Source organism: Haplochromis burtoni, unplaced genomic scaffold (genome assembly GCF_018398535.1).
Source record: "Haplochromis burtoni strain Fernald_Lab_line unplaced genomic scaffold, NCSU_Asbu1 Contig_497, whole genome shotgun sequence".
Classification (NCBI taxonomy): domain Eukaryota; kingdom Metazoa; phylum Chordata; class Actinopteri; order Cichliformes; family Cichlidae; genus Haplochromis; species Haplochromis burtoni.
Genome location: NW_024582858.1, coordinates 149,204 through 171,779, shown reverse-complemented (window position 1 = coordinate 171,779; position 22,576 = coordinate 149,204). Strand labels below are relative to the sequence as shown.

The 22,576-nt window shown below is 43.0% G+C and overlaps 1 protein-coding gene across 2 annotated transcripts; it reads right to left on the bottom strand.

The window, feature by feature from the left end:
* Positions 1 to 1,263: 1,263 nt before the first annotated feature.
* On the bottom strand, positions 1,264 to 22,056 carry zbtb7b (zinc finger and BTB domain containing 7B). 2 transcript variants are annotated; one of them, XM_005946634.3, is made up of 4 exons: positions 21,207 to 22,056; positions 18,808 to 18,917; positions 4,432 to 5,510; positions 1,264 to 4,317 (listed from the first exon to the last, which is right to left on the bottom strand). In XM_005946634.3, exons 3-4 carry the CDS (start codon positions 5,502 to 5,504, stop codon positions 3,690 to 3,692), a joined length of 1,701 nt encoding a protein of 566 aa, XP_005946696.1. In that variant the 5' UTR covers positions 5,505 to 5,510; positions 18,808 to 18,917; positions 21,207 to 22,056; the 3' UTR covers positions 1,264 to 3,689. The 2 variants fall into 2 exon arrangements, with proteins under 2 accessions (XP_005946696.1, XP_014196954.1); XM_014341468.2 differs by lacking the exons at positions 18,808 to 18,917; positions 21,207 to 22,056 and adding an exon at positions 7,120 to 7,438.
* Between the last annotated feature and the right edge of the window lie 520 nt (positions 22,057 to 22,576).

Below are 22,576 nucleotides of genomic sequence, written 5' to 3'. Positions count from 1 at the left end.
TTTAAGTTTAAATTCACTAGTATTACAGATATAGTGCGTTATACTATTTCTCAACTCTCTGTGGATTTTGACATCGGACTTAGAAAATTGCTTATGTGCTAGTTTTTAAACCCCAGAGAAGAGGGACAGATGGAGGGCAGTTAGAGAATCAGGAAGTGCAGCGGAATTTGTAAGGAGGAAGTGAGAGCAGCTATGAAGAGGATGAAGAGTGAAAAGATGGCTGGTCCTACTGACATACAGTACCTGTAGAGATATGGAGATGCTGGTAGCAGCAGACTTTTTAATGAGTTTGACATAATCTTGGACAGTTGGAGGATGCCTGATGAGTAGAGAAGAAATGTACTGCTACCGATCTTTAAGAACTGGGGTGATGTGGAGAGCTGTCGTAATTACAGAAGAATAAAGTTGATGAGCCGTAGCATGAAACTATGAGTTATTCAAGCTAGGTTAAAGAGCAAGGGTGATGATCAGCGAGCAGCAGTATGGCTTCGTTCCGAGAAAGAGCACTGCTGTTTGCTTTGACAGTGTTGATGCAGAAGCATAGAGAAAGTCAGGAGCTGCACCGTGTCTTTGTGGATCTTGTTTGCAGTGGTGATGGACAGGTTGATAAGGTCAGGCAGGAGTCTCTGTGGACTAGGATGTTTGCAGATGACATTGTAAACTATAGGGAGAGTAGGGAGCAGGTGTAGGAGATCCCAGAGAGGTGGAGTTATGCTCTGGAGAGAAGATGAATTAAAATCAGTACAAACGAGATAGAATACACGTGTGAATGAGAGGTGGAAGGTGAACATGTGAGGAATAGAGGTAGTGAAGGTGGATGAGTTTATATACCTCTGGTTAGCCATCAAAAAGCAAGCAGTGCACAAGAGAGTGAAGAAGAGAGTGCTGGCAGGATGGAGTGGGTGGATACGAGTGTGAGGGGTGAAGGATAGTAGCAAGAGTGAAAGGCAAAGTTTACAAGATTGTTGTGAGATCTGTTCCAACGTATGTTTTGTAGATAGACTCCTCAAGCTCTGCCTCCTTAGTGCTACTAAGTTGAAGATGCTGATTTTTTGGGGGAGTGACCAGAATGGACAAGATTACAAATGTGAATATCAACGGGATAGCTCGGGTTGAGCAGTTTGGAGACAAAATTAGAGAAGCAAGGCTGAGATGGTTTGGACATATTGGGGATACTGGGGATAGGGTGAGATGGGGGCAGATATGGGAAGAAAAAAAAATAGTAAAAAAGTAAAAAAACAAAATAACAGTAACACAGAAACACCAAGCTTAGATATCTTTATTTATTCTCTTTACAATAACTGAAACAAATCTTGGGAAAATGAATTCATATCACTGAGAAGGTCCACTAAAAACCGAAAGACAAAAATGTATCCCTGATAGCGGGGTCTCTGCTCAGACTGTACCCCATGTCCCTTCACCGAAGCCAGGAAAACAAAAAACAGCTCACATAGAAACTCACACTTCACAGCTGGCATCAGTTAAACCACATTCATTCACAAAGCTCCGACTGGGAGTACCAACACCCTTCATGCCCAATACCAACCGTCATACTGCCATTCCAGTAAGACCGGTTCTAGTAAGGCCAGTAGTTTACTGTCACTACTCGTATTCACCTACATTTTAATTCATTCATTCGTGGTTTAAACATCAAACAACTTGATATAAAAGCAAATATGAAACTACTGGCATTACACAAGTATGAAGAGTGTCAATCACCCTGCAGCACCAGTTTCTTCCCATTCGATATTTTATTTAATCACTTAGTGCATTGCTCAAGATTTCCTGAGAATAGTTGCAGCACAAAAAAACAAAAACAAAAAACAAACCAAAACCTAAGGCAACTTCATCCCAATATATATATACATGTATATATTATATTTGACAATATCTGTACTAATATACAGGAGGAAGCATGTGGGTTTTAAAGAAGTATTCTCTAGTTGAATCACAATTTTTTAAATGGTAGTAAGTGAGTGAATGGAAAAGATTTTAAAGGAAAATAAAAGAAAAAAAGCTTGAAGCTCCAAAATCTCTTAGTGCAAAACAAACTGGAAACAGAGAAAAGGTTTCACTACAAGGAAAAGAGCTGACAGTGCACACAAGGCCAGATCAACGTGGCTGATACAGCGGGCTCTGAAAATGCAGATTTCAATGAAAGTGAAAATAAAAACAAACGCTGTCACTTCAAGCAATTGATGGTTGCATCACACCCCGTGAAGGTTCTGCTTCAGGTAAAGGGTGATAAAAAGCTTTTGGTCAAAAACGAATGAACTGAAAAGACAACGGCCCCCTTTAGGCCGATCTGTAAGAACTGCCATGCAACAACATGTGATACAGTACCATACATGTTGAGTTAACAACTGAAGAGCGTGCTGAAAAGTCCGTTTACGAGGGAGGGTTTCAACCCCTGATACTGCTGTTCCCTTCTCTCTGGAATGTGCCTGTGTTATGGAACCTGATGGGGTTAAATGTGCAAAGAATGCATTTGAGGATGAATGGCCAAAAAAAACAACAAAAAAACCCAAAACAAAGACACTGCCTGTAAAAAGGCTTTGAGGTGTATGGAGACCACAAGGAAAGATTTTTAGCATAATGCAGCTTGGATGAGGAGCGGATCAGATCTGTGTCCAACCCTCTATTTGGTCTTACAAAAGAGTTTGAGCGGAAGAACCTTAATAAATATCAATAAATAAATAAATAGAGAAAGGGCGTGGGGGCACGTCGTCTTCGATCAAAGAACCCGAGTGAGTGCATTGGAAGACTTTAGTCCACAGCTTCTCGGGAGTGGGGGGGAGAATTGTCTTTACCATTTATCAGCATCAACTCATTGACCCAGACTTTGTCTCTTTTTGGTCAGGCATTTAACACAGAGCTCTGCAGCTCTTAAACACTCAAATATAGAAGCAGGTTTCTTTCTCATGGCTATCAAAACAGTTGGGAAGATTCTTGCCTTCAAACCCAACATTGGCTACAGTTCACCTCTCTCATCTCCTCTTAAGAAAACCTAAAATCTTTGGTTTATGCACCAAATCAAAGCTCACTCAACAACTAACAACAAAAAAAAAAAAAAAAGAAAAAAAAAGAAAGAAGGTAAGATTATTGCTTTCAATGCACAGAAAAAGTCTAATTACTTAGACTGCATTTCCACTGATAACCACCAGAGGACAGGGCACACAAACTCATTGTTGTGATCCAGCTGATATGACTCCTGAAGTGCACCTGAATCAACATATTTTGTAACTAAAATATACATCTTAAACTATCACTCCATGCCGCAGCCCTGGATTTTAGTTTGCATAGTAAAAAGCATCCCAGGAACCACACGCGCACACACACACTGACACACACCAGCTTCCAAAAATAAAATCAAGACATAAGAAAGAGCTCAAACCTAAAGTAAATGAAATTAAACGGCAAACAAGAAATACATTTTAAAAGAAAAATTCAATCAAATGCCAACAACCAGAAGACAAACATTTAAAATATCGCAGAAAACCCGTTTTGCAATTTTTCTTTTATTATATTTTTTCATTTAATCTTTGTTTTCTTAAGCGCTCTCTATCGGTGAGCAGCAGGTAATTAGTCCAGCCACCTGAGTGATCTTATTATTATTATTTTTTTATTGTGGATGTTTTACCACACACGCATACACACACTTGATCAGTCAAACAGACGTTCTGTTTTCACTATTCCTCTTCTTCTGCCTCCTCGTCTCCCATTTCCTCTTCCATTTCCTCGGCCCACCGGTCGCGATGTGTAGCTGGCGAGCGGGTTCTTCCTGCATCTTCTCCCTCCGCCTCCCTGCCTGCTCGCATGTCCAGCCCTCGTAGGAAAAGCTCGGGGTAGCTGGCCAGCCTCTGAGACCCAAACTGGGCCAGAGCCTGAAGGGCGAGAGAGTGCTCCCTCTCGATGTCACCTGGAAATATTAGAGGACCGGCGCCGGAGCCACTTCCCCCTTCCAGCATTGTGCGGGGGATGAACGTAGAGGAGTGGGGCTGTAAAGACATAGCCTCCAGATGGTTGGACTGCTCCCTCCTGCCTCCGTCACCGATCTCATCCTCCACAAGCTCAGGCCCACGTCTGGGGCGACGCGTGCGTAACTCCAGGCAGCTGTGACCTTTGCGGTGACGCTGGAGGTGGTCCTCCCGGGCAAACGCCTTGTGGCAAAGCGGGCACTCGAAGGGCCGCGCCCCACTGTGGAGGGACAGGTGGTTTTTGAGGTCATAGGAATGCAGAAACCGAGCAGGGCAGTGGGGGCAGGGGTACGGGCGCTCGCCTGTGTGTTTCCTCATGTGGATCTTCAACTTATCATTGCTGATGAAAATAGAGCAGAAGACAAAATCATGAAGAGGTAGAAAGAGTTAAAAAGATGAAAAAACCAACAACAACCGAGCACATTCTGATTATCGTAGTAAGAAGTTTCTGTACCGGGTAAAGCGGACTCCACAAGCACTGCACTGGAAGGGTTTCTCTCCAGTGTGCGTCCTCATGTGTCGTGGCAGTTTTCCTGCTCCGTGGATGATCTTCTGGCAGACAGGACATTGCTGTGGGGTCTGAGACTTCCTCTTTCTCCCCCCTCCCACTACTGAGGGGGCTGCACCACGATCAGCTACAGAGGTAGGCATGGAGGTGCTTCCCATCAGCATACCATCTTCGCCCAAACCCTCAATCTCTTCATCCCCTGACAGCTTGTCATTTAGGGGCGGTATGGGAGGTGGGTGGGCTATACGAGGGCGGTCTTGTAGCCAATAAGGGAGCCCTCCATTTAGTGTAGCCCCTCTGCCAGGTTCTCTAATCTCTTTAGGATCTCCGTTCTGGCCAGGCGTGAGGCGAAGCTCGTGGCGTTCGGGGCTAGGAGGCTGAGTAGAAGGCAGAGAGCGGAAGCTGTCGGATGCAGGTGAAGGATGCGAGATGGGAGAAGCAGGTGGCGGGTTCAAAGGTGAGGAGTTGATGTTGTGATATGGCCCAATTTTTTTCACCTTTTTTCTGTCTGTTTTTCTTCTGGAGGCCTTCTCTATTACCCTCTCTCCCCCTACCATTCTATCAGTAGCTGTGTGCTGAACTCTCTGCTCCTCTGCTGCCTCCCCCTCAGCCTCTGCCGTCTCCCCCAGGATGTCTCTGCAGGCGTCAGCCACACACTGGATGCCCAGAAGCTGAGCCCCTCGCAGCACATCTCTCATCCCAGAGCTGGGGATCGTCAGAGTGGCAGTGTAGGCGAACTCCAGCAGGGCGTCCAAGGCGTCTGGTGCCACACAATCCAGCTGGCAAACGCTGAAACCTCCTCCGCCCTCACCACCCGCTTCTTCTGTACCAAACAGTCGGCGGAAGTACAGACTGACGGCAGCCATGACCGAGCGGTGCGTCGGGTAGCGTGCCCCGCGGGAAGTCAGGGTGAGGTCACACAGGAGCCCTGTCCTCCTCTGGTCATTGAGGTGGGACAACAGTTCATTGCTGTGCTCCGGGAAGGGAATCCCAATCAGCCCGTCCTCTCCTGGAGACATTGCCACCTACATGAAAGAAAGGTAATTCAATTTATGTGCGGAAGCAGAGGGGTGAGCAAATTACAGGCTCATTTTTTTAAAGAAAGACAGGTTACTGCCGTGTAGTTTCTAAAAATAAGAGACCATCCTTCACAGAGTCATACTTAAATCTCCCAAAAATAAATCTAAGTGTCACTGAGGCTAGGATTCCCCTTTCACCTGACGTACAGTTTAAATGGGGATCAACAACAACAACAACAACAACAACAACAACTCTGCCTCATGATCCTCCTCGCCTCACTCTCCCTGTGCTTTTGATCCAGGTTACTAAATCAGGAGGTGGTGATTTTTGGTGGATGTCGAGAGGTCTGGGCATTTGAGAAAAAGTTCAAATGAAGGCAACTGAATGAGAGCTAAATGAAATACAAAAATCAAGAGGAAGCAGAAAAATAAAATCATGTGTGACACGGTGGAAATATAAAACAAAAACGACAGTGAAGATGAGGAAAGGACACAAGGTTATGTAATGTGCTGTAGGCGTCGTAACGAGAGGGCAGTAGGTTAATTCGTGTGAAACCCTTATAGCATTAGCTGATTGAAATAAAATACCAGGTAGAGAGGGGCTGATGGAAGAGAGAGAGAAGGAAAAAACCCAAGCAAGGGAGGAAGTGACAGGCTAGAGTGGGTGAAAGGGGGAGTACCAGTGAAAGAATGAGGAAGGGAAAAAAAAAACAGTAAGAGAATTATAAGCTTTAATAAAGACGAAAATAATCTGACGTCAAATACAAATTTTTAGAGTTGCAACAGGTCCATCGGTGACTCTCATAACGCGGTCTTTGTATTTTGTATTTTAAAAGTGGCGTGAGGATATTTTAGAAACCAGTTTTTCGACAAGAAGTATGAGCGGTGGGTTGAACGTAAAATCCCGTAATGAACGTCAAGCAAGGACAATGACTTTCTTTATTTCCCTTTGTGAGATGTGACAGTAATAAGACCCAACAACTCCCTTCTTTGGATCCCTAAGCTCGCACCTCACCCTGTCCACACTGTACCTGGTCGACAATATCTCTTCACACACCTGAGCAGACCAGATTTTCCACAAACAACTCACGCTCCAGATTCCCCCTCCCTGCCCTTCGTCTCCCTCCCATAGCAACTGGCAGCCCCCTGGCCATCCAATAACAGTGTTCACACAGTGCCCAGAGGGCTCTGCTCAACAACAGTACATCCACCTGACTAACCTGCTCCAAAACACACCCTATTAAACATACACGTGCATGCACAAGAGCACACAGGCACACACACAGGCACACACACACACACACACACACAGAGTACACATGAGCACTTGCACACATAGCGTGCCAATCTGTGGCTCCCCCCACCCACCATTGTTAGATTTAACCAGTTATGTGATGATCTTAACGACAGGCTATTTAAGTCACGCAGAAATGCACCCCACCCATTCAACAACGAGAAAAGAAAAGAAAAGTACAGGCAATTAATGAAATGCCTATCAAGAACCTGCCGGTACCTTTCTGCAAACTTTGTGGTCCTTTTGATTTCTCAAACCGTCTCTTTCTCGTGCGAAGGTGAGAGGACGAACCCACCCAGAGGTCGTAAATGTTAGTCCTACCTTCCCTTTCTTTATGGGCATGGGGACCGTCAGCTGGAGACGAGGCAGCGTCTGTCTCACGGCTTCCATCTTTTTGTTCTTCGCAAGTCTTCTCCTTCACTTTCCTCCTCGCTCTGTCTTTCTCTTTCAAAACCACTCTTTTTTTCCTATTTCCTCCTTCCTTCAGATGTGCAGACAACTTAAAAGGTCTGATCTCTTTGTCAGAAGTCGGGGTTAAGCGTTCATCCTTGGGGATGTCTACCTCGTTCGCACATTCTGTCACTCACTCTCCTTCCTGTCGTACCAAAAGAGGGTGCAGGGTGACGAAGACACATTGAGAGATACCCCTCCCCCCCCAAAGTCGCCTACGCGCCCCCTCTCTCCAAAACCCAACGGCCCATTTTCCGAACACTTTCCGATAAACATAATCTTCCTGCCGTCCCCTCCCTGTTCACAAGTACGAGGCCAACAGGTACGTGGATCGCAACGCGGCTAAGGTTATGGCATCGCTGCGGTTGCTGTGCATTAATACCCATCCGGCTTCAGACCATGCACATTAGTACAACTACTTTCGCAGGAAGGAAATAAGCACATGCAACCAAAACCATGTGAAATGTAAAAAAATAGAAGAAAAAAGTATTTTTTGGTAAAATCAAAGAACGCAAAAAAACGTGTAAGAACCAAAATCATATTGGCATTGTGAGTCATATTAAAACAGTGAGATAGGTGCAATATGAGAGTTAAACCATATCACATTGCACCACTGAGACAAACTGGTGCAAAGTGCTCTTCCTTTGAAACTTAGGCGTGTTGAACGTCACTGGGTACTTGTCAGAAAATACCACCAAAGATTCTGTTACAAATATTTACTAATATTTCTGAAGCCAACGCACTTGTACAAAGAATTATCTCGCTGAACTTGAGGCATCAAGGACGACATGTAGGGCTAACTGCTGATATAGAAGAGTGAAGACGTTCAGACGGCCTTCTCAATTTTGTTTTTTGTTTATTTGGACACCTAACTTTTTCTTTTAAATTCACATTTCTCAGACTTGGAATATCAGACATTTTCAGATTATTACAAATGAGGGTTAGCTGCTTTTCCTCATCTTAGATTCCTGCAAACTGAATAAGTTTGACTTTTAGAGCATGTGCTGGACAAAGAAGGATAAAAATGTCCCTTTTGCAACATCCATTTTTCACAGTTTCCTGAAATTTTACGGACAATTCTGAATTTGTAAAATAACGTTTAAAAAAACAAAAAAAAAAAACGTTTTAGGCCATCATAGAACAGATAATGAAGAGGAAGAAAAAAAAAAGTGGAAACTAAGCAGATAGGATACTGGAGCAGAAAATTGTGTTCAAACATCTCCATCACTGGTAATCACTCCATTAAAATCAGATTCTTTATTTAAAAAAAAAAACAAAAAAACATAGAGCACACAGTGTAATATTTGGAAATGCTTCTCAGCAAGCAAAAAGTCACTCAAAAAACAGAAATTGAAGCCCTGCAGAAAAGCGAGAAACAAAGGGGTTTTGGTAGGAGCAAACAACGGTGCACATTAAATTTCCGGCACAGGGGAGAGAGAAAGAGAGAGAGAGACAGAGAAAAAAAAAAAAAAAAAAAAAAAGAGCATCATGGGAGGTTGGTGGTTCAAGCTTGTTATTTTAGGCATATTCCTCAGAACACAGACGTATTCGGAAAATAATAAGATTGCATAGAAGTTTCAACGATTCCCATCAATTTTCTGTCTGCCTGTGAGTCACTTAATACTGACACATTATGACATGCACAGCCACAAACTACACACTCTTTGTGTCTCCCCCCCTTCTTGTTCCTTGTGACTTTGTTTCTGGTTGTTTTCGTCGCTTACGAAGGACATGTCTGCATAAGTTGCTGAATCTTGCAACACATTGTAACTAATGTTAAACCAGCCCACAGGCTGATACCACAAACGCATATTGTCATGCACTTGAAAGCTTCCAAGCAAGTGCTCAGCTATTAGCCTAACTCTTAATAACTGTCACTCTTAGTTTATTCATGTTAAACAGGACTTGTTACCTTAAAAGTCAAATAAGTGATAGGACTGTTTGCCTTTAGGCGTGTCTTTGAACGTCACTCTTACTCTCGCCAAAACACACAAATAAAGTGAGCATGCAAAGTAGATAAAAGTCAAGTTTTTTAACCCATGGAATTTTGGATTGTGTTGATCTTCTGTACATTTAATGCGACAGATGTTATCTTTCCAACAATTGTATCTCATCTCTTTCTTAGTTTTTTTTGTTCTCACCTCCTACTCTTTGTCGACGGTGGAGGAATGTACCACCTCTGCAACTTGACGGTTTCCTCATCCCTTGCTTTCATTATGTGCACACTCTTCCTCTCTTTTAACAACAAAGATCTATTTGTTTATTTAAATATACAGATCACAACTTCAAATCATTTTTTGGATCTCCATCTAACTGCAAGGCCACTGGTCAAAAACCTGCAGGTTATACGAAATGTATTTTTTTTAAAAAAGAAGAAGAAAGAAATCAAAGAAATGTGGAGGATCTGCCGTGGATTTGCTTTTACTGAAGAGGAAATGGAAACTTAAATCCACAGTTACTGTCCACCAGCTCAACAGAAAGAGAGAGCAGTTTGTGTGGAGGCCAGGAAAACGACAGCTGCAGGATTGACCAAACCTGCTCACAAAGATTTACTCTTCAGTATAAAAGCAGCTTATACTATCCATCGACTATATGCTGAAACCCCACTGCACACACAGAGAGCGTGTGGTAACTGGAACTAAAACTGTTGGTATTATTTTTATGGCTCCTATTTTCCGTTAAAGGCTGTAAGTTTTCCCAGTCCACCTCAATTATATCAGGCTCCAGCACTAAGGGGGAAAATATGACTTTATACTAGTCACAGAAAACTGTGGCTGAGAGAGGGAGAAGGAGAAAAGCTTTTATGAATTCTGATGTCAGATGTTTTCCAGAGTGGCCTGCTCGTGTGTGTGTGTGTGTGTGTCCGTCCATGTTGGTTAATATGAGCACTTCTGGTGTTGTGATGGCTTTCTCAGTACTCGCGCTAGCAGACGGACAAGTTTATGGATCGATTTTAGAGTTTTACAAAGTCGTTAGGTAAATCTAAATTGGAAGAAAGGCTTAAGAAAAATTGTGCAACAGTTTTGAACGTGGCTATGTGCAAAACGTTTGTGCTGTTCAGTGACTCGACGGGAGCACACAGATGCGTTTCAGCGGCTCTGAATAAATTATTATAAAATGTCCTCGTTACAGACGGAGTTTCTGTATGAAATGAAATTCCTCCTACAGAGACACACAGTGACTAAGAAACAAACACGTGTACAAGTGTTTTCATTCATATAAAACCCGGAATTTAGCGCAAAGTTAATCCAAACCACAACAAAACAAATCATGATGCTAAACAACCTCTGCCACAAAAACAACAAAATAACAACAAAGCAGCCAAACACATGAAAAATAAGATTCAAATTCATACCGTTTCTCCTCCACACACCTCGTCCGGCTCACACCAAGTCTCTCCTCTGTTTGACAGACTGATTTAAAGGGTTTAGAAAGATTTCAACCTTTTTTTTTTTTTTTTTACACCTTACTTTTTTGGGGGTAATGACTTGAATGTGGTACTGGTACACCTTCGCTGAGAAAGAGTAGGGGGAGGAGGAAACGTGGGGGGGATGAGAAGAGATGAGAGTATACACACATAATGTCTGCCAAACCAGAACCGCTGCTTTCAGCCAGGCTAAGCGCTCTCAAAGGCATTACAGGGGCGCAAACCCATTTGGAGTGACAACTGTGTCTAAAACGGCATAAAAAGCAAAACTAAACGAACATGGGCAGGTCTTCTAGTAAAGCAGCTCGTCCCTGCTGGGAGATAAAACACAAACTCCACCTGCTGTGTGTCCCAGCAGTTCCCTCCGGACTGAACATTTGCATCCCACCAGGAGATATAAAAACAGACGCAGCGAGGGGGGTGAATTTGAATCGCCATTTGAATTTGTCAAAGACAAGACTTGAGACACCATCATGATAATTACAACGATTGCAACCTGCAATAACTGAAGAGGAATTTAGAAAAAAAAAAAAAAAAAAGAGAAGTCCTCTGAGTTGATGTTACTCAGCAAAGTTTGTTCTTTCTTTATTTAAGAGTGCCCCTGCAACCATGCCCTCCTCTGTCCTTACTGTAACTGGGGCGTTATGATGTGTGTGTGTGTGTGTAAAGTGTGACGCATGCGCACGCTGTGGTCTTAGTTCCAAGAACACATTACATTATTCATTTGGTTGGCAGAGCGAAGGCCCTTATCCCCTCGCCCTCCCACACCACAACACTCCACTGCGAGCTACAACAGCAGCCGGTTTGCATGCCAGACCTGAACGCCGGTGTGAATCTGCTGGAGGATTATCAGCTTATCAGCACATGGGGCAAGACATTTGGGTGCACATATACATTGTGTAATATCCACCAGCTTCTAACCTGACATCTATGGGAATAAAAGGCTTTTATGTTTCCCTTTACCACATGAGAGTTATGCATCCAAAGGCTCTATACTGAAAACCTTTAACGAATGACATTACAGTGTGCAAGGGACAAAATGGTTGGCTTTTGAGCAATAACTGCTAGAAAGTCATGGTTTTATTTTGTTGTAACTTAGGAAACAGGATTCATGCTAGCTATTCTATTTGGATAGTTTAATGTAATTTTGTGGAAGCATCGATTTGATATCTGGAGGAGAAGGAAATGAGGGGATGCCGCTAAGACTTTCAAACATTTTTAAATGTGTAATAAAACTGTAAAAGTGAACAAAGTGTAGTAAGATTTAAAGAACACAGAACATTGGAAGATACGATTTAGTTATGATTAGTTTAAAGATTGGTTTAAACTACTTTAAGTTGAACTTTACATGTTTTTCATTCCGAATCATTTTCTAAAGCAGTTTCAATTTATTTCTGTAAAAAAACAAAAACAACAACAAAAAGATTTTTGTGCTTATTTTCTTTGCCCAAAATCAGCCTTAAGTCAAATTCTTCTGTTTGTTTGCCCCAGTTAAAGAAGGAGACGGAAAGGAGAAATCAATCTGAGGTTGGAAGGAAAACTGTCTGAGATTTGAGAAGAGGCAACAAAAGTTTAAAAAAAGGAACATGAGGGAGGTATGTTTTCTAAAAACACACATGTTCTTAGAAATCAAACAAGTGTAAGGAGGGTATGGGGGAGGAGAAACACATGAGAGCGAGTGAGTGAGTGAATGGGGAGTGGGTGTTGAGATACTCTGAAAGATAAAGCAGAGAGGAGGTTAAGACAGGAAAATCTAGTCCCAGCCTCGAACAATCTGTGTTAGCGAAGAGACATGAAACAAGAGTCGAGAGAGTTAAGTTACAAGGGGTGGAGGGGAGGAAGGTGGAGGGGAGGAAGGTGGAGGGGGAGACAGAAAAAGAGAAGGGAGAGGAGCCATGACATGAAGACTGGGAGGTAAACAGAGCGATAGAGCAAGAGGTGAACACATGCACGCAGCCACAGGAAGTCGCCGAGTCCTTGCAGGTGTATGCGTTTGCGTGTGTGTGCAGATGTCTGAGGGTAGCAGCCACCTCTATCATTAGCATCACCAAAAGGGAGTTTCACCCTAAGATGGAGAAAATGCACAGATGTGTGAGAGAGAAAGTAGGCATGCTGACAGAGTGGTTTCACACTCTGCTCTCCCCCTCTTTTAGCTCCTTATCTGGTCAGCAGTTTCTAGCCCCAGAACTCCACAGCTGTGCGTGTACGCTGAAACATCAAGGTGTGTGTGGGCGAATTAAATGCCGCACCCTGCGTCAATTAATAGGCAAAAGCAGGAAATGTTATCTTATTGAGTGTGTGTGTGATTTCTTATATCTGATGAGTCGAATTGAGCTGATGAAGTTGAGGAATGTTTCCACTGAGAGAACGACGACATGCGATTGCATGTGAAAACAAGAAAAGGAAAAAAAACAAAAAACAAAACGTCAGACATACAGAAATGTATCAGTTAGCAGGAGTGTTAAAACATGCCAATCAGGTAGAGCAAATGAACTGTGTAGGCGTACTGCACCCGGTGCAGTAACTGTGGTCAGAAATCAACCCGACATCTTCACAGTTAGTTTTAGATGAGAAATCACATGAAGAGTTTAACAAAAAAGTGTAAATATATATACACACATATATATAAATATGTTGTGTTAATTTTTTACATTACCTGAGAGAATATTTAAATTAGGTACAGTAGAAGAGTTCATTAGCAACTAGGAAGTCACTTTTCAGTCATACTTTCAATCGACGCTAGTGCGATACTGCAACGTAATCGGGGCTAAAAAAAACAACCTGTATTATAAAATAAATATGTTTTATTTGCAAATAGATTAAAGTCCCCCAGCTGCGTAAATTTTAAACTAAAAAAAAAAAAAGAAAAAGTGGCAAAAATTTGAATCCAGAAACAATACAATAAAATATTTAAATACACTTTTTTTTTAAACACATATGCAATATACTACAATGATACACACACATATTTAAAATACATCTATAATCATTTTGCTAATTTTTTTATGTTCTGTACACACAGGTGTATAAGAGGATGTCTGTCAACAGGTTTATAATATAAGAACTTACAATGTAAATCAGTTTCAATAACTGGTCATGGCTTTGAAAAGCAAGTACATATACAATATATGTACTGTGAAAATTATAGAAATAACATGCTTGTACATGTGTTGTAATATATCGTGATAATAAGAAGAGTAATTTAAAAAAGTAGTATTTTTAGAGTTAGACACTCGCTCTGTGTTGTATTTTTTAGGGTAATTAATTGGCCAGAAAAAAAGAAAAAGAAAAGACAAAAAACAATTCACAGTTTTGTAGCGGTACAATAAAAATATCGTTATGAGTTCTTTATGTGTAAAAATCGCACATTTAACATCTAAATTCCCGTCAGTCTCCCTGCACATTATACTCGACATCTCCAGTTCTCTCCTCGAGCTAAATGAAAACTAACTTGTCCTGCTCGATACTCCTCATGGAGCCGCTTATAATATAATGTCCGACTGAAGCTTTCAGCCTTGCCGTGCAGGATATAAAATTATATTCATAAGATTGCTGGGGAGGTTTAACCATGTGATCAACCCAATGCAGTCAAACACGACCCCATCACCACCTGTGCTGCAGAAATTACTGTAGACCTGAGCCAAAAACTTTTTTTTTAAACATTTTTAAAATAAATTTTGGTGTGTGTTCCTGTGGGTGCTCGAGAATGTAGTAACAGCAGTGGTAGGTGGAGCAGGTGAGGTGGTTTTGGAGATGGCAATCAGTAGATGGGGCAAAAAGTTACGTGAAAGTATTCAGCAACATATTCTTGCAGTACTTTTAAGTGAAATGCTGCTCTCCCTCTCTTTTAAGGGGGGTTCTTGAATCGACTGAAAAACCTAGATTAGCACTCAATATTGTTACCAGGCATGTGTGTAATTGTGGGTCCATTACATTAAAGTTGTCAAAACAGTGGGAGGGTCTTAACAGCTTCTGTTGTCCTGCACAAATGAACTCCCACTTAAGAGGAAGATGTTGCAAAAGGGTTACACACACACACACACACACACACACACACACACACACACACACACACAGAAATGTTGCAAAAACTAACTGATCCTGATCAATTTCCTCTTCCTGTGCTCTATAAAAAAATGGTCGACCACTAGAACAGATGGAGAGATAAATGAAAGACAAACACACGAGAAATGATCGAGAAACGGCTCAGGGGAAGATTAGACTAAAAAAATGTTTAAAAACAAAACAGGTGAACGCTGCCAGACTGGTAGAAATGAAAAGAAAGAAAGACGACCAGAGGATATGATCAAACAATGTGTCACTTTCCTGACAAATTGGCTCAACTGTATGGGAAGAGGAGGAGGCCGCTTGTATTTACTGTAACTACAATCCCTGAAATATTATCAGAACTTCAGCCCAGCATCAGGGAGGGCTTTACCGTTTAGCTGACTGGTGTACAACTGCAACACCCACTGCTGTGGTATCAGAAACCAGGCAAGAAGAAGAAGAAGAAAAAAAAAAAGAGAGAAAACGAGAACTTTAACTGCTGATCAAATGATCAGTTAGTGAAGCCAATGCAGCCTGAATGATGGACGAACATCTCAGCAAAACTTTGTGGTCCACAAATACTTCTATTTTAAATTGCATTTAAAATAAAAACAATGCAATTCACATTTTAAAACAAAAACGACAAAAACTAAAGCGATTAGATTTTTTCCAGAAGGGATGAGCAGCCTTTTGGAATGAACGCCTCCATTTGCAGCTGGAGTTCCCCTCTGAGCAGCGCACATGAAAGGGGTCAGTTTCAGCTGCAATGACTCCCTTTGCCTGCACATGTTTGGGTGTTTATTCTCACTTTCCCTGAAGTGTTGTCTCATTGTACCTATTTATGATAACCGCCCGCTCAATGTGTACAGAAACAATTGCACTGTTACTAGAAGAGCTGAATCACGATCACTCCTTCAGTCTGTAGCTTGTGTTTTTTTTCCCTCAGGCCCCCCCTTTTCTCTTTAACTCGTTACAAGAAGAAGAAGAAGAAGAGTCACGGCCACCTGCTCCTTGGTTAACACTAGGGTGGCGTGGGCTGTGAAGCTGGTGGTCGAGAGCAAGGGAGGGCTGTCAAATGCTACAGAAACTCATGACTGAAAAGAGGAAATGGCAGATACATAACTTCCTCTATTGACACAGATCGAGTGGGGGCAAGACTCAACTGTAGTCGCTGCAGACTGGATTACGGACACCATGCAGTCACCCCTGTGTCATTACAGCTTTAAAGTGGAGAAACAACCGCCATATATGGTGAAAATGCGCAACTTGTCTAAAACCATGTATGTTTAAATAGAGGAAACGTCTGGGTACAGATCTGATTAGCGCAGTTACAGTATTGGATTTATTTAAGGATATGATGACAATAAAGAGCTGGATGAAGACATTGTGATCTTTCTCACACACACACACACACACACACACACACACACACACACACACACACACACACACACACAAGTCAGAGTGCAGGGCACTACTGAAGGTGTCGGAGTGATGCTGGATGAGAACAAAGGAGACACAAGAAAGAGGGTGAGACACCTTCAGATATCTGGGGCTAAAAAAGAAACCTCGACTTCTTTCAACTCCATCCTCCATCCCCCGTTCTCTCTCTCTCTCCCCCCCCACCTTCCTCCCACTCAGTCGGTTCATATGAAACTGAAAGACCCATGTCTGAATAGGGGGAATTTATATGGGCTCACATGCCCTAATTAAAGCATTTCCCAGAACTGTGTGCATGCATGTATCAGAGTGTGTGCATGTGTGTGTGTGTAGGTCTGTGACTCTCTTCCTCGCCTGACAGACCACTCAATGTCACTTCCCTTTATACCCACCCTTTCACGGACACATGGTAGTCACCAGTCATACTCTAGCAAAGCAGTGGTCACATGAATTGTCACACTAACTTGCCCACCACACACACACGCACACATACACACATACACACACACAGACACACAGTCACATGATAAAGTCATAAACAAATTCAAACCTAATTAAAATTAACCTTCAGTCCAGATAACTTTACATAACATATAGGCATTTTCATGCTCCAGCTTCCTTCAAAGAGGAGTGTTCTCTTTATAGCTAAACATATAACATGTAAACAATACATCATGCATTTTATTAATATACATTTTACTTCCTATGACAGTTAAGAGGACGGGAAAGTTGACAGAACTGCAGCTGTTTTAAAGGTAAAATTCAGTGGGATTTAAACACCAGCGTTATCTGGATTACGTTGAAACACAGGTAAATATGCACCGAGCGTGGCTGGAACTGCACTTCATACAGCACAAATGTTGGTAGGTTTGTGGCATCTTGCTGACATTGACAGGAAACTCTAACATCTTCATTTAAATAATAATCAGCATCAGTAATCCGGTCATGAGATCTTTATTTTAGAGCTCAGCTTTCTCAGTAGGTGGATCTGACCTTATGCTGTCAGAAGGCATATCAAAAATATCCATTCATTACATGGTTTGTTTGCTAATCTCAATTTCACGATCGCAACTGGAATAATCATTTAGCTTTAGAAAAAAAAAAAAAAAAAGAATGAATGAGATTCATGTCTCTCGTTCCATTTTAATTGCATGTTTTTAAATTAGCCAGCATATTGTTGCCTGAAGCTGAAGGAGCCGCTAATCCTCGAAGACTGCGTCCTCCGCTATGTGATTATGTCTAACATTACTGTTATGATGTCCTTAAAGCTCCTTTGTGCTTATTTCCCAACAACAAAAACTTATAAATATCATCAGCCTGGTTTAAAAACATGAGGGTTTATTTTTGGCATTATTCCTGAGCCATCTTTAAAAGCCAGTAGAGCATCTGCAGCCGACAAACCACAGTGGAGTTAACTTCCAGGTTGCCTATAAAATATTTAACTGTTTGACCACTTTATTCAGCTCATATTTATTCCAAGGACACGGATGCTTTCACGATGCTGCTCCCAGCCCACCAAGACCAGTGTTTCCAGAGGATACCCCCCCCATACACACACACACGTTTGATTTAGTAAAGCTCATATGTTTGGCTGATATCGCACAAATTAGTCATGTATGTATTACTCAGCGTGGTAAATGAGTGCAAATGGAGCTCTGAATAAGCGGCACTGATAATATGACATTTTGGTGGCGATTAAATAGCAAAATACATTTTAAATAAATATATATTTATTAAATAATTCTGTGTAATAGCATATAATTTGTTCAGAATTACATTATTACTTTTTAGCAAGCTACAGGATAAGAAACACTGCTAAACCGTGTCGATTTAATGTCGCTGTCTAATTCATCTATGAGCTTGCAGGGGAGCTAATTAATATAACTACCACATGCCATCAAGATGGGTTTTTTTAAAGTCTAGCAGGGTGACACCGTGTAGTCACAACTTTTGAATAACATTAGGAGAGACGTGCATCCTGAAGTTACAGGAAAATCAGTTCCTGAGGTGACCTTATAGGCACTGACGCAAGCTCCTTTCACACTCTTCACACAATTGCATTTGTGACTCAACACCACACACACACACAACTTTTATGTCCTGCAAGTGTTATCTCCACTTGTACTGTTCATTTCCGTCTACTCCTTGATGCACAATTTCTTCTCCATTGCTGAGGGCGGCCATTCGAAACAGGTGTTAAGACCTCGGCTTTCAAATATGCTTGGATGACACAACAACATTTCAAGATAATCGTTTTCCCATTACACGGTAACGCACGGCTGCCTGACAGCATAAGTGTCTGGAAGACGGAGTGAGTGAGTGATATGCAGACAAAAGCCTCATGCCGTCGCTCTGCAGCCGACAGCTGCTGCTGGACTTTCCGTACCCTGCTTGAGTAGGTTATGTGCCACATGCCAGTCAACAGTATTTTTCACACCTATTGGTAATTGCTTCAATTGCTCACCTTAAAGCTGAGATTAGGATAATTCTGTACCTGCCCACTTTGTGCTGCTACTGATTATTTCACCCGCCTGAAATCTATTGACATTTTGTGGTCTCCAGTTGCCACATAAGTGCTAGTCTCTTCTTGAGTGTACACGTGTTTACAGTGTAAGTCATATTATAAAAAGGTGCGAGATTCCTACCTCCAGTCCATAAACCCAGGAGAAGATGGGTTCTTGCTTTCTGTTCCTTCTCCTTTGCACGACCCCTTACTCTTTGGTTTTTTGCTCAGAGGTTTGCAGATGTCATATACCTGAAAAAGAAAAAGATTTTAATGCTTGAATTATCAAATTGAAAGATGCAGTAAAAAAAGAAAAAAGAAAGAAAACACACAAACCAGCTGTCCTCTCTCTCTGCTATACACCCCTTCCTCCAAACGAACAGTTGTTATGGACTAGAAAAATGAGTGTACAGTGATTGTTGGCTTCACACACAATTTAAACTTCTTCTTTAAACCAAAGCGGTGTCTAAGTTTCACTTTTTTTAATACTGCTCTGTGCTACTCTTTTGATCTGGTTTATAAAATACCTGTGACTGGTTTCCTGTCATAGTTTAGATTTTCTAAAGGCTGAAAACGAAGTCCCGAGGAGGTGCAGGAGTGTAGCGCTCTCTCTCAGAGCACTTGAATTACAGTGTGAGAGAGGCTGTTATTGATTTTTGCCCAATAATGTCAAAGAACACAATGCCTGGAGCTTTAATTTGATTGTTACCTTTAACTAAAGGGTGCGCGAACAAAGAGAGGAGATGTGATCAACTGATAAAGAAAAACACAAGGTGCTGACTAACTAAACGACGCCCGTTTCGTTTTTGTTTTGTCAGATATGTTGGGTTAGCTATGCTGCATGTGAATAAGCGCGCACACACACACACACACACTTGCACACCCACAAGTTATCATATGATGCACCAGATGTAATTTGGAGTGGAGTGGGGAGTTCTTGTAGAAGAACAGAAAAAAAAAAATACACCGACAGAAACCAACTGCTTCCTACTTTGACTTCTTCGGAAAAGAAGTTCTCCAACTGTAAGTAGGGTTGGGAAAGCCCACACACAAATACACACCCCTACACACACACACCTTTTAGATGAACATGATTAGCAACATACCATGTACAAGTAATGAGGGCTTCTTTTTTTAATGTCCCCAGCTCTCTAACTGAAGGACAGTAAGTATTCATGTTTCTGCAAATTAAGACTAAACATAATGATGAAATATCCAAGGCTACAAAAAGCAGGCATGCAGACAGCAGGCCAAGATGGAGGTCATGTTAGGACACCAGGAACAAGGGTGGTGGTGGTAAAACACAGATGTCTAATTATGTTGCAGACAAAGTTAGGGCAAACAGAGCTGGCTTTAAGAAATTATTTCAAAACCCTGATGGCTCTTCCATGTGTGGTGCCAACCCAGTGTAAGTGTTAGAAATGCCCCATCACATGATGATGGTAACCGGCTCACAGAGAACACACACACACACACACACACACTAAAAGAAAACAGAAAGTACAAAGGCTGTTTTATGGTCTCCTTCTTGTCTTTTTGCTACCTTCCTTCCCTGGTTTCACAGCCACCCACTCTCACCCCTCAGAGACACAGAGGTGAGACAGAAGGAAGAAAATAAAGAAGCCTTCAGTAACACCTGAGCCTGGGAGCTTCACGGGGCTTTAACTGCCTGCAAGGGCGCCTAAAGATTTAACCAACCAAGCTGCTCACAGCACAGGGAAACCAAACCCAAGCCAGTTGAGCTTGTTAGGCCGGTCTGTCAGAGGGGCAAGTCAGCAACACGGTTACCTCTTCAACGACACACACACACATACAGAAGCCCACTGATATAACAACCCTCCCCACCCATGATGCAGGCTGAAGCCTTAACCTAACATTACAGCCTTTGTAACACAGGATTGTGACAGGATTAAAATAAAACACTGGGTGCGCCGTAGGGATGATGATGATGATGATGATAATGATGATTAACAGACCACTGAGGGTGGCTCGTTTAGGCGCAAGAGACTAAATCCGGCAGATCCACTGCACCGCGTGCCCGTGAGTGGCGCAGGGAGGCAGGTGATGTGCGTGAGAACAGGTTATAGGTTTTGGATGTCAGCCGGTGTTCTCGGCTATAATTAGCAGCCCAGTCTCCAGAAATGTACCCGCCGACCCTGCTCCGTGTCGCTCACCTGGCCGCCGCCGCCGCGCGCAGACGCACGTAACAAACAGCGGCTGCAGCACCTGCTTCGCCCACCACAAAAACAGAAGAACTGTGAGAGCATGTGTGGCTCTGTGCGCTTCTAAAAGTAAACCGAAACGCTTTTAATAAATGTCGACGGGAGCTACTGAGTAGCCGTGACGTGTTCAGTCCTCCCGTGACCCCGATCAGAAACCGGGAAGGAGGGAGGAGGGACGAAAGCGCCCGAGGCAAGCCGGTGCTGTCACGGCAGAAAAAACAAAACAAAACAAACAAACCATGCCCCCTAAAAACAACATTTACTTTACAGGATTGCTCTAGTTTGTTGACATTTCGAGGGCAGACAGGTGAATAGTTACCTGAGTGCCGGTGTGTCACCTGTCCTGGCTCGTCGCCTCCCACCTGACCGGCCTCCACACTTCCTGGATTACTTCGTCCCACCCTGCCGACTTCTTCTACTTCGTATATTTCTTTTTTTTATGCTCCCAGCTCTCGCCTCTTCTTCGCCAGGAGGCGGGGGCTTCACCGCTCCTGTCGTCCTCAGCTCGACACCTGCGAGGTTTTCTTACTCGTCAAATTGTGCGTCGGCGTTTTTTCCCCCTCCCTCGCAGCTCCCTTCTCCTCTTCTCTCTGCAGACCGCCGGCTTTCTGGGCTGCTCTGTCCCCCTGTCTTCTGCCTGTGCTGGCCCACTCCGACTCCCAGCTCCTCCTTTCTGAGAACCAGGAAGCGGCTTGCCCTACTTACACCCAGTCGCGGATTGGCTCTGGCAGGGCTGGAGAGGAGACCGCCGGGGTGGGCAGGGCACAGGGGGAGGGAGAGAAAGGACAAGAGAGGGGTCCGGCTCTGGCGCGATAGGCCAGCAGCGGTGTCTGTCGAGCTGTCAGCGGCGGAGGGAGGAGAAAGGTGGGCAGGATTGGAGACCCCGCTCCTCCCCCTCTCTCCTCTGGGCATCACCGCGCAAAGGTGAGCAGAGCAAAGTGGGCGCTGAAAGCGGATTGAAGGATATCTGCCCATTTGCGCAGGTTACTTGTCACAGGCACGGGTATTTTGAGTCGAAACATCGCCCCCTTCGCCCTCCTCGTGACTCAGCAATATTCCCGAGAAGTCAAGTAGAGGTGACCAAGGGGATTGAGCAGTGGAAGTCAGCCAAGAGAAAGGGTACCAACTCCAATTAAAGGCAAGGGCAGATGCTGATCGATGATTCAAGTTAAACGGAAACGAATATGATAAATGAAACTCGTATAGAGGATGTGTCACATCCAATGTGGTGTCTACAAAGGGCAACTGTTAAAGGGACTTTTTTTTAAAAATGACTTTTGGTGAATCGGTGAATCAGTTAAGAGAGAGGAGAAAAAAGGAAGTATACGCTATAATCTGCTAAAGTGCAAAACACAGCAACTCATTTATGATTTTTTTTTTCCAGAGAAAGAACAGTGGGGTATATTTTTTTCTTTGTGTGTGTGTATGTGTGTGTTTGTGTGTGTGACACAGCCACAGACGCTAAAGAGCAGCCTCATTTCCCTACTGAACTTTCAAGACTTACGTATAAACCTGCGCCTGGTGTTTGAAGTGGTTATGGGAATCACCTCGCTCTTTCAAAGCTTCAGTCTTGTCCTTGTCTGCTGTAGCTCCCGGAGTGTGTGTCGGTGGGTTTCGTAGTGAAGGTGGAGGAAGTCTATATATATTTTTGTGGTGAACTCTGCGAGCCCACCCATACCCCCCCCCCCT

What these genes read in the sequence shown, in the direction of transcription:
- zbtb7b (XM_014341468.2), bottom strand. Translation starts at nt 7,188, where the DNA reads ATGGAAGCCGTGAGACAGACGCTGCCTCGTCTCCAGCTGACGGTCCCC. An exon ending in TGCCCATAAAGAAAGGGAAG is followed by an intron (nt 5,511 to 7,119) that starts GTAGGACTAACA and finishes TCTTTCATGTAG; the next exon opens with GTGGCAATGTCTCCAGGAGA. An exon ending in TGTGGAGTCCGCTTTACCCG is followed by an intron (nt 4,318 to 4,431) that starts GTACAGAAACTT and finishes TATTTTCATCAG; the next exon opens with CAATGATAAGTTGAAGATCC.